Here is a 12,915-nt window from a genome sequence, read left to right as displayed (position 1 = left end):
TCGATGCAAAGCGTTAATGTGAAGATAGTATAGACTATTTAGAAGCATTTTAGGTAGGGTTGTCTAAGACGAAGTCTAAACATTTTTTTAAATTTAAATTTTAAGATTTTTTGAGAAAAAGCCAATAATTTTAGAGGTATGGGCTAATAAAGACCAGCTCAAATAATAACTCAATTATTTTTTATTTTATTTCAATAAAGTAATGTGCACACAGTCTAATAAAACATGTTCTAAGCATCTGTATCGTGGGAAATATTTATACAGGCTTTTAAAGTTTACGAAAATGATGAATAATTAACGAAACCGGTTTTTTGACGTCATTTAAAAAAAAATGGCAGGTGGTGTTTTTGTTCAAACACTTTTAAAAACATGCTTGGTTATTGCTGTTTCTTTTAAGGTATCATTTATGCAGATACGTAATAAATTATTGAAATTGGGACCTACAAACCAAATTGAGAAAGAAAATTATTTTTCAAACCAGTCGAATAAAACATAATTTTTAGTCATTTAACTTATTTTTTAGTTGGAAATGATAACTGAGAGCAACTCTAACACTTATTGCGCACGTGTACAATAATCGTAAGGTATCGCCAAATAACAGCCAATGCGCACGGTGCGAGGACGGCAATAAATTGGGGTTTTCCAGGCAGGTGAATAGGGGATGGCGAACATTGCTAAAACGACGTTTCTGTAGCCAGGAGTAGGGAGAGTATTAAGGGAGTCGTCACATTTTTAGTTAGTCAAGTGACAACTGCCCGTGTTACTAGACGTTATTTCCGTATTCGTGATATTTCACCTTCACCGTGTTCAGCTGTAGCCCTTTGCGCTCCTGCACGTGTTGATTTTAGACTATTATCTATTCACTTGCGTTGAATTGACTATGGCTACTTTTTCAAATGCGGAATATGCGGATATCGTATTTATGTATGGAAGAGCAGACGGCAATGGATCCTTGGCGCGGCGAATGTATCAAGAGCGCTATCCGAATCGCAGGGTGCCGCACGTTAGAGTGTTTTACAACACATTTCGTCGTCTTTCTGAAAGTGGAATACACCGTGCGGAACCTGGAGTCAACCCTGGTAGACACAGTACTAGCACCGAGGAAGATATTTTGGCAGCATTTGAAGCGGATCCTGGAACAAGCGTCAGAGTAATAGCTCGAAATCTAAACATTTCCCAATGGAAAGTGTGGAAAACACTGAACTCTAATAATAGGTATCCGTTCCACGGAACAAGTGTGCAAGGTCTGGAAGAGCAAGATCCTCACAGAAGGATTGAATTCTGCCGTTGGCTCCTTAATGGAGACATTGAAAATGCGTGGTTCCTGAAATCAATCTTGTGGACGGATGAAAGTAAATTTTCTAGGGAGGGAATTACAAATTTTCACAATTTACATCAATGGGCCAATAAGGATAATAATCCGCACTGGAAAAAGCAGGTGACTTTCCAAAGGAAATTCTCTGTCAATGTTTGGGCGGGAGTAATTGGCAGAACCTTGATTGGTCCGCACTTCTTACCGGATAATCTGAATGGTGATAATTATTTAGAATTTCTGCAAAACGACTTTCCAGCGCTTGCAGAGGAATCTGGTGCCCCAATATTTGATACCGACCGGGAAATCATCTTCCAGCAAGACGGCTGTCCAGCACATTGGACATTAAATGTAAGAGAACACTTACATAATTCCTTCCCTCAAAGCTGGATCGGCAGAGGTGGGCCCATCCCTTGGCCCGCTCGGTCACCGGACCTGACCCCGATGGACTTTTTTGTGTGGGGTCGGGCCAAAGAACTAGTGTACACGAGTGTGGAAATAAACACCAAAGAAGAATTAATACAAACGACGGAGCCATAGACACAAAAGTTGAAGTTGAAGTTGAAAGAATTAATTCGGCTTTTGCTACCATGAAGCTGGAAATGATGTTGAAAACAACAACTACAGAAATAAGAAAACGTGCCTGTGCTTGTGTTAGAAATCGCGGCGGTCATTTTGAACATCAATAAATAACACATGCTTTCAGTTAAAATATTGTTTTATTACTCTGCCTTCAAAATTAAATACGCCTTTAATTTGGTTAAAAGGACCTAATTTTAAGAATTTGTAAGATATTTGCATAAATGATACCTTAAAAGAAACAGCAATAACCAAGCATGTTTTTAAAAGTGTTTGAACAAAAACACCACCTGCCGTTTTTTTTTAAATGACGTAAAAAAACCGGTTTCGTTAATTATTCATCATTTTCGTAAACTTTAAAAGCCTGTAAAAAATATTTCCCACGATACAGATGCTTAAAACATGTTTTATTAGACTGTGTGCACATTACTTTATTGAAATAAAATAAAAAATAATTGAGTTATTATTTGAGCTGGTCTTTATTAGCCCATACCTCTAAAATTATTGGCTTTTTCTCAAAAAATCTTAAAATTTAAATTAAAAAAAAATTTTTAGACTTTGTCTTAGACAACCCTACCTAAAATGCTTCTAAATAGTCTATGCTACCTTCACATTAAAGCTTCGCATCGACCTTCCAAACACCCTGTATAACCAGAAATAGAGACGAAATGTCATTTAATTTGTTTGGAAACTATTCTGCCATATCATTACTGTGATAACTGCGCTCCGATTGGCCAGCCCGAGTTCGAAACAGTTGACGGTTGTCGTCAATTGCTTCACTTCAAGACGATCAAGTTAACTTGAGCTTTGCTATAATGGACGAAAATTGCAAAATTACATATTTAATATTTAATTACCGATGAAATGTGATTCCGTTTGTTTTGTAATTAGATGTTTTGTTGTTTTTCACACACGACCGAATAGAACAGCACAGCATTGTTAGAGATATTATCTTTATTACAATAAATACAGAATTATTTCCGGAATATACGGAGAAGTACACACAGGTCAGTAGTTGGCCTGTCTGTATTTCAGTGCAAACGAGAGTTGATTAGAGAGCTCTTATTTCGTCTCTATTTCTGGTTATATACACGATGCTTAATATTAACATCAAATTTGATTTTATTATTAAATTCAAATTTCGACCATCTCCGAAAAACAAAACAATTTGATTCGACCTCAATCTAATATCAGTCGAGATGAAGTTCTATTCGAAATGAAATGTCAATAGCAAACAATTTTGACAAATTTCACACGTTACGATATGATAGATGGGGCCGACACTAGAATGTCTATGAATAAAAAAAAAAAACTACGGTTGCGTGACATGCGTCGGAAAAGTTTTTATTTATGACAGTTAGATGCACGCAGTCGCTGCGCAAAAACATATGAGAAGTACTCAACAGTGTATTTTTTTAGCACCTGTCTTCTCTTTAGACTCGCATGATTTGTTTTAACGAGGCCTTCCATCTGCGTTTCATTTGTCGTTGAGGAGGCCGACGCAACGAACACAGCGAAAGCGTATAAACAAGTTTTGAAGTCAGTTTTTCTTTTAATGAAAAAAATTATAAATATTCTGTATAAATATTAATAAACTTTGAAGTGAAGTCTTTTCTCCAAAATCATACAAATTGGCTATGTATCATCAATAAAATAAGTTGCTAATTCTCCATTAATGATAGAATGAATGTAAAATTAACTTGCCATAAGACATTTGTCGATTCTGTGCTGATCTATTCCATACCACTCAGCGGCCAGAACCTTAAATCCACTTTTAACCAGCAGCAGTGCATGGCGGAGCTGGTCCGGTGGGAACTGGTCCAGGATACTTGCAATGTTATCGCAGAGCTCTTCCTGAAATTGTAAATTTTGTGGTCAGATACTTTGTCCGCAGACGATGCGATGATAGATAGATCGATAAAGCATTTATTCAGATGCTTATTACAGTATACTTATTGCACTACACGATTTCAAGGGCCCTGTGTGAAGGGTGGGCGTCGCCCCTTAAGTGGGCAGCCTCGTATTAACTTATATATTGTGTGAGTTATTTATTTATACGTATACAAAGATTGAAAACTCAGATGAAGTTCCTTAGATCCGGCCGGATTCGAACCAACGTCTTCTAGCATACCGTGCCAGACGCTATGCCAACTAAGCCACGGAACGAACGGAACGAATTTTTCTATGTGCTTGCGTCGCATCTTTGTATTTAGTTTGGTAACGTGTGGTGGTGTAATAAATGCTATATTATGACATTTAAGAGATCTTCAGATGTACTGTATGTAATACTCTGGTCACACAGAGGCGGCCGCGGTGGGGTGGCGCGGCGCGGCCCCGAACGCTCATGTCATGTTTATTATACAAACAGGCACACAGGCGGACCGGGTACGGGGCGGACCCGCGGCGAATGCAGGGCGGGTGCGGGCGTGCGAATTGTATTCCATGGAGTTCTTTATTCATACAGCCCTTAAGTTGACATTCTCAGCAAAATGAATTCTATAAAATTAGCAACATGACGTAGGTTTCAAGTTCAGGTAATATACCTGCACAAGGGGCTTGTCGGACATCCAGACGGCGTAGAACAGGCCCTTCCAGATCCTTGTGAAGTCATCTTCTTTGAACTCTGTCAATATAATAATAATAAAATTTATATTGATTAGAAAGCAGTATGATACGTAAATATCATCACGCCTGCGCCTAGTATGGTGCTCACTTGCTCCTATCCAACCTCTTTCGCCGTCTATACTTGCATCACTCTGTTCATATATGCCTGTTTATTATAGCCACATTGAACTTGGTTTTTTTAAAGGTATCCCAATACACTCAATTCCATTCACAAGTATAAGAATAGAATATTTGCAGTGCCACTCTGAGCTTTAAACCATGAAGGGGCATTGCCACTGCGCCAATAATCAGAGAGGTAAGTTGAGAAGTTCCATGTGCCTGTAATTTCTCCAGCACCTTCACCTTTCTAAACCAGAATGCGGTAATGCTCATATTCCATTCCATGATGGCAGAAATAGGTACGGTGGCAGTACTTCTCTGGATGAACGCTTTCACAAGAACCTCTACTGTTAATTGAATATAATTGTGCCGTTAACACACGTTGCACTGCAGGATGTATGTAAATGCAAGTAGGACGATGCAAGGAGATAGAGAGATGCAAATTGCAATGCAAATGATTGGAGTATTATTAAATAATGTAAATAAAACGACCGTGTCCGAACGAGACAATAATAACACTCATTTATTGCAAAATATACATCGATCAGCGTGGTGTTGCAGTAAGCATAAATCGAATACATATGATATCGTGCGGGTTTACTTGTGCATATTAAAATAATAAAATGTAAATCATAAAAATGTACGGTTTCACTCGTACAATAATAACGCCTGCTTAAAGGTACAACCATATAAGTGACATTTTTGCCAAAAATGACTTAAATACACAGTTGTGATAAGAAAATCACGATTTTTCTACTGGTAAAACCTAATATTTGATAGCTTGCTTAGTTCGTGAGTTAGACAGTGAAAATACCAGGTAAGAGATAGCTTTTGGCAGAACGTATTCATGAGAAGTCGAATAAGAAACATTTAATAACATAATACTTAAAAATGTCTTCAAGTAAAATACTTATATGAAAACAACTTACGTCTTTCATATTACAAAATACCTACAACAATAATATACTATTACAATTTATTTGATCCTGCGAGTAGCTTTCGGACGAAGTTGGTAGGCGGAAATGGTACAGGTAAAACAAAATAAAATCAAATATTACGTGTTTTGCACATTGACCTACCAAGTTTTGCAACATTGTTTTTTAATCAAATTTGTTGTGTTGTTTCCGTGAAAATTGTAATTTTTATTGCGTTTCATCAACATGGAAGAGAACACTAGATCAAGGAGTAAAAAGAAATAAGCTGGTAAATATTTTTATCGTATTTTTTTGTCTAACAAGGTTTGAGGTTATGCTAACCGAACTTTTTTTTTAATGTGCAAGCAATATGATAATATTGCTTAAAAAGTATTATAAATGATACTCCTAAATTGATTTTAACCCACTTCAAAAAAAGGAGCAGCTTCTCAATTCGATTATTTTTTTGATTTTTTTGCTGTACGTTGTTCAGATAATTGATCACATCCAGATAATCGATCGTAAGTTCCTAGAGTCAGGACATAGCTAACTGGAGGTAGACTCTATGCACAGTTCCATTGAAAATTATATAAATCACTCCTCTGTTTACATTAACATTCTTTCAGAACAATTTAAAAAATATCGAGTTCTTAGGTTTTCGCGATTGTTACACATAGGAAATGAAACTATTTTTCCGGATTTAAATCGCGTATATTTGTTTTTTCAAACAAATAGTGTATTTCACTATATTTTAATTTAATAAAGTATATCAAAAAATTTTACGAAAAATCTAAAAAATCCAAAAATTCTTATTAAAAACAATTTTTCGATTATGTGATCTTGTTTTTTTTATATATATAAGTAACCATTTCCTACATGGATTTGTAATGACGATTTTTCTTATCTGAGTACAAAGATTTTTTAAAGAAACATCTCATCTGTGTCGAAGTAACGTAGTGTCCAAGTAAAAATCATGTCGATGTAACGTGTGATCGGAGTAGCATAGTGTCTGAGTAATGTCGAAGTAATATATTGTCGGATAGCATGTGTCGAACTTCCATTTTAGAGTCACAAAAACAATTATATTTTGCGATTGTACTTTTAATGGATAAAAAAATTGTTATCAACATAATATAGGGCGCTTCAAGTATTCGTAAAACGAAATATTTATATTTTTATATTATTTAATACTTTTTTTTAATAATAATAATAACAACGCACACACTCAACATAGCCTCGCACTAGGGAAAACCCTGTGTTGCGGGTGCTATGACCACACACATAGACAACCATGAATTACACCCAAACACACGAGATAAATAAATGTAGGCCATACAAATATTTCTTCCGGCCCGGGAATCAAACCTAGGACCTCTGCGTGGCATCCGGCGTGGTAACCGTTCGGCCACTATGTTTTAAATTTCAGTCTATAGATTGTAAAACTGACAATCTTTTCTTTTGTGACGCCTGAGAGGCTATTTGGTTTGATTTTTTTCTATTAACAAACATTTTTCTAAAACAAACATGTTTTTTTCTGAACCACATGTTGATAAAATGTTCCATTATAATTAGTAAATCTGTTAGTACGTATTGCATAGGTTACATTGACTTTTAAAGTAACCACTGTGCCATTCAGGTATACAGTTAAAATGTATTAATATTTCTCTCCTTTACATTCATTATTTACAACAATACACGCAAAACCACATGCCATAGTTTAAGTGATAACTTAGCAAAAATATTCAGGTAAAATAACGTACCATATTGTTGTGTGTCAGTTAATGTCAAAATTTTGTAAATTATAGAATACATTTAGAAAATTTCTAGTTTTAAAAGAAATGCCAGCTATTTCTTGTACATTGGTCGTTTGATATCCCTACAGTTTTGTTATAAAGATTAATAATGTGTGCACTATTAAAACCAAGTAACCGACAGTACTGTTCACATACTTCTTAGATTTGCAGAAAAATTAAAGGACTAATTGAGCCAACGAAAGCCTCTTATGCAACTTTAATAATGAATGTATTAATCAAGTAGACTGCAAATGCCTTCAATTTTTAAAACCATTATCTCAAATCAGCAATTTGTGCAGTTATGTGGTTGTACCTTTAAGCAGACAATAATAAAGCATAACAAAAATACAGACTACATGATCATTGGGCTGGACTGCATATAACTATATATAACCCAGCAGTGGCCAAGGTGTGATGTGTCATCTGTTTCATGCCGAATCTAGTTCTCATTTAGCAATTTTAGAAAAAAATACCATAGCGAGAGCTGGCATGAAAAACCTAAGCGACCTATGCTTTTAAAAAAGAATCCTCAAAAATTATCAGATGCAGACATAAATTTATAAGAACAAAAAGTGTTGAACTAGGTTTAAACTACTCAAAACTAGCATTAATACTATTTTTGTAACAAAATTTAAAAATTGAATGAAATTTTTCTGTGCTGACCTCATAGTCGATAAAAAAATCCTACAAATTTTCTTGAGAATTATCAGTCGTAGAGGAAAAATTAAAGTGTTTATTTAGGACTAATATCTAATAAGCGACAAAATCAAATTACAATAACATTTTAAAAAACGGTGAAAATTGTTGTCTCGTTTCCATCGCGCCCCCTTCGCTTCAGTCTGATCAAAAACAAGCCTTAGTTGATAGCGACTTAGGTTTGAATGTTTTCTTTTTGTTATGATTTTGAGGTTATACCGTGGAAAACAGTTTTGAACACGGAAATTGTATAAAATATTCCCTACTTCACAGTTCAAACGTAGAATACATACCGTAGTTTCTCTGGAAACAATTTATAAGCCATTTTTTCAAGCTTTTCACAGCACGATCTCGTGTCTTTTTCTCGTTGTCAGCGAGTAGTCTAGCAAATCTTATTTCCTGAGCGACAATCAACACTTGCTCCCTTTTCGGTTCCACAATAGTCTTCTTCTTGTTCTTTTGCTGTTGTACTTTGTTTTTATCAGCAATTTTCATTTTTAGAATAATCAATGCAAATTACAACTCGATACGAAATAAAACTATTTTACTTTTCACATATTGTGACGTTTAGACATGTGTGATTACTTTTCTTATTAATAATTTTGGCTTGGATACAAGTCCTTTGAGCCATGTCTTCGTTTAATTATATTTCTGTAAATATGGCCGCCCCAAAGAGGATAGGCTTTTTGAGGCGGCGTGCTTGGATTGACTCGGAATTCCTTAGAACGGGCCGATACGGGTATTTTAGTTCGAGATTCGTATAATTTCGCGTTTTAATCTTCGATTAAGGCACAATAGCACTATCCTATTCCACATTAAACTAGATTTCACAAAATAATTGAAAGTCAAAATAGAAACGACACTTTTCCCTCCGAAAGGTCCAGAGCGAATCAATAGATAGCAAGTGTAAGCGATTGTCAAAATTGCCACTTTGGCTAAGATTTGTATGGGTGTTGTCGTACGAGTTGGACGTTCCCTTTGATAGAATAGAAAGTGATTGACATTGGCTACCAATTTATCGTTTGTTACGTCGTGACATACATTGTCTTTCTATTCCTTTGGGCCCTCTGTTATCTATAATTCTATTAATAGAATACTAATAATTGCACATGTTCATTGTTCATTGATATAATATTATATTTTTAATTAATTCAGTAACTAGAATAATATTGAAGATTTATTTAAAAAATATATTAAAAGCACTTAAATTGTTATATTTTGGACAGGTACCTTTAAATAAAATAACCAAAGTATTTGAAATTGCGTGTCCAAGTTTATCGTTAGCTAGGTTACCTAGTAAATAATTAAATATATTCACTACCATTGACTTACATAAGTCAATGTTCACTACGTAATATTTATCGGCAATACAAATTGAAAATTCGAGAACCCTTGTCTTCCTCTCACGAAGAAATGGCGTCTTATTATATTGATATAATAAATCTGTATGTATATTACTCAGCACTAAAGAAAATAATAACTGAATGAGCCTCAGACATAAGTTTTTTTTACTTACTTCGTTTCATCTTTCAGAAAACGAAAGTAACTCCTCTCGTTATCCCGTTTAGAGTTTATACACAGCACAATTCACGACCATTATAAATAGTAAAATGATGTTATATATTATCGCACGTTTCGTAATGAATAAATGAAAAGTATATTCAAATATCAAAGCCGTCTTAGCACGAAAACTGCTCTCCGACAGCGATGTTGTGGTGCGGTATCTAAAGCTGGGGAGGAGCGGAGAATATCCGTTCTCGTTGCTTTTTGTTCTCTGCTTAAGGTCCACAGAACTGTAAATACAGCAGAAGTGATTAGTTAGCGTCTGACGCGTGCCAATTTTAGGTCTCGAAAGACCTATTTGAGCTCAGTCTACCGCTTTCGCTTTGTATGGATGGGTGTGTCATTCTTTCGCGCAAATTCTTTAAAATAGTAGGTATACTACTACTACCACTACTCTAGTACTACTATTATCATTATTTATCTTTAGTCTTCTCAGCTTGTTAGCTGGTTTGAACCACGGTTACGGACCTAAGTCAAGTAAATGCAGTATGGCGTGAATCTACGAGTATGTGGTGGGTGTGTAATAAGATGCTACTTATTATTATTATTATATCTACTTTAGACTCTCGCCTCTCCCAAGGCCTAAACGATTAATTTTGAATTTTTAAATGGGAGAGGCGGTATTTCCCGGCAATGACTCAGTCGGCCGGGGTCAGGGACTCAGGTCCAAGAACCGGCGAACAATACGTGCCGTATCGAGCAGGACCGCCTTCTGCATTTGAAGAAGCGACACGCCACAGAAATCCAACCGCCTCAAGCTGTTAGAGAGGCTGACTGGAATTAACCCATTTGCGGAGAAAACAATTGGGATTATTTCAGTGGAGGTCACATCCCACATGTCGGTGATCTCGTGCGCCAGGTCGAGATACTTCCGGCGTTTCTCGGTTTCAGCTTTCACGAGACTCTCCTCATGCGGGATGGTGACGTCCACAAGAAATACCCTCGACTACGATCGATCCAATATCACAATATCAGGCTTATTCGCAAGAATAATCCTGTCCGTGATAATAGATCGATCCCAATAGACTTTGGTGCGGTCATCTTCGAGTATTGGCTCCGATGAATACTTCTAATATGGCAACCTCTGTTGCACTAGTCTGTACTTGAGAGCGAGCTCTTGGTGTAATATTTTGGCTGCCTGGTTGTGTCTGTGCAAGTACTCAGTGTTAGCAAGAGCGGAACAACCGGAAACAATATGCCTAAGTGACTCTCCGGGACGGCCACATGCCCGACAAATGTCTACTGTGCCATCCTTTAGGATATATTTCCGATAGTTCCGATAGTTATTATTATTATTAGGGTGGCTTCATTCAGGGCCTATGGATCCCCTCATCACTGCGACCATTGACTGATCTATTGTGATCACCACTATACATTGCAGAGCAGAGCCAAGGTCGACAGCATTAAAGAACTGAAAGGCCTTTCTGGTTCCGACAGATTTAATGTCCTCCGGTTGCGGCATGTGCCCTCCCAGTATGGAACTTCGTACGCCCATCAGGGGTAGCATGTTGTTAGTTACATAACCACTTAAGTAGTATAGTAGAGTAGGTGCCGCGTTGATTACAACCACTTAATTTTTATTATTCTTCGTATGTATTAAGCTAGGGTCGTAAAGTGGCCACTCACAGCACGATTGTCGAGTAACGATTCGCATCTATTTACTAGAATAGACACGATATGCAAATAGCAGCAGTACAGCTTCTTGTCAAAGTGTTCGTCCTGGGAAGTACTGCCACCTTACCTATTTCTGCCGCCGTGAGCGTTACAGCGTTTTGAATGCTAAGGCTGCTGGTGAAATTATGGGACTATAATCATATTATTTGACATTTATTTCTGGGTTACAAATAATACTGGGTTAGTAACTTGATTTCCCCGTCTCCCTCCTTTATATCAGCTGGCATTTTGTAAGTCATACTCACAGACCACATAAATATCATACTAGTAAAAATAACAAAGAAATAAAATAATTTTTATTTTAGATCGAAAATAATTCATATTTGTTAATATACAATTTTTTCTTAATAAACTAGGGACGGGACGAACAAGTCGACGACACGTCTACCCATAACAATTGCAGTGCCACTTAGAGCATTAAAACACAAATATATACGGGGCAAATACGCGGCAGCACTTCTCTGGACAAACTCTTTCACGAGGAGTTCTATTGCATTCGAATTCGTAATAACCTAATATTTTTTATTTGGCTTACAAAACTGATTACAGAGTTATCAGTTTTAACTAGACATGCTTAAATACAATCCGAATACAATGGAATCTACTAGATATAAGCACAACATGCGTATAATTTTCACGTAAATCTTACGAACTAATTTGGACTCGGGTAGCCCAATTTCTGTTTGTAAACTAAATTAAAAAACATATGAAGAATGTAACTTAGATATTTAAAAACAAAAAAGAAATGCAAAAAACAAGTGTTTTATAACTTACTTTTTTAATAAATTTTATTTATACATTTGGCTGACGACAAAGAATCACCGAAAATATGAGTTACTCCAACGGATTTTTGTCATCCAAGTACGCAGAAGTTGTATAATAACCTTTAGTATAAAGTTTTTGTTTCACTATAGTTTTAAACCCGTGAAAGGTTAATTTTTTGTATATCAATGGGAATCTTCTTATAGAAGCGTGTACATTGCCACTTAAATCAATTTGTGACTTTGTGAAGACGACTGTCAAGATTGTAGTTTATTTTTATTCCTCGTATTAATGTTGTGTCTGTCACTATTTTCCATAAAGAAATTACTATTCCTTTTAACATAAATTACATTTTCATAAATGTAGTGTGAGGCTAGTGAAAGAATGTTAATTTCCTTAAACTTATCTCTCAAAGATACTTTGGGGCCCAGATTGTAAATTGCCCTAACCGCACATTTCTGCAGGACAAAGATTCGGCGGCATTGCCCCAAAGCAAAATGCCGTATGTCATTAGACTGTGAAAGTAGGTGAAGTAAACCAATTTACTAGCAGCGTGGCCTGCCCCCGATTCAGAACTCTTCGATATTTTTACCGGATCGTGCGATTGGATATCGTTCTTGAATCGAAGGGCGCTTTCCGAGCTATTCAGAACGTTGGAGATAAACTTTCGATTCGGAGTCGGAAACGATATCGTTATCCAACAGCGTTTACGGAGTTAGTCGGTGAAATAGATTATAAGAAAAATGAAAATCATTTTATATCCATTTTTAAGACTTTAAAGGCCTAAAATAGATGAATGCCTTAGTCTTGCATTAAAATAAATTAATACAAATCCAGACTTTATTTAAAATAATAAGAAATTTCCATATTACGTGCTTGCTTTGTAAACAATGGGACG

The 12,915-nt window shown here is 36.1% G+C and overlaps 1 protein-coding gene across 1 annotated transcript in view; it reads right to left on the bottom strand.

The window, feature by feature from the left end:
• The window catches only part of LOC113228355 (ribosomal RNA processing protein 1 homolog), a 28,461-nt gene extending 19,948 nt beyond the window's left edge, over nucleotides 1-8,513 (bottom strand). Inside the window, exons 1-3 of the mRNA XM_026461624.1 lie at nucleotides 8,312-8,513; nucleotides 4,435-4,514; nucleotides 3,596-3,745 (exon numbers count right to left, since the gene is read on the bottom strand). Coding sequence (XP_026317409.1) covers nucleotides 3,596-3,745; nucleotides 4,435-4,514; nucleotides 8,312-8,513 — 432 coding nt within the window. The remainder of the gene's footprint in view (nucleotides 1-3,595; nucleotides 3,746-4,434; nucleotides 4,515-8,311) is intronic.
• Nucleotides 8,514-12,915: the final 4,402 nt, after the last annotated feature.

This window comes from Hyposmocoma kahamanoa, unplaced genomic scaffold, assembly GCF_003589595.1.
Source record: "Hyposmocoma kahamanoa isolate Upper Pololo Valley unplaced genomic scaffold, ASM358959v1 228, whole genome shotgun sequence".
NCBI classification, from domain to species: domain Eukaryota; kingdom Metazoa; phylum Arthropoda; class Insecta; order Lepidoptera; family Cosmopterigidae; genus Hyposmocoma; species Hyposmocoma kahamanoa.
Note: the sequence above shows the minus strand (reverse complement) of the source record. Positions and strands in the feature narration are given on the sequence as shown.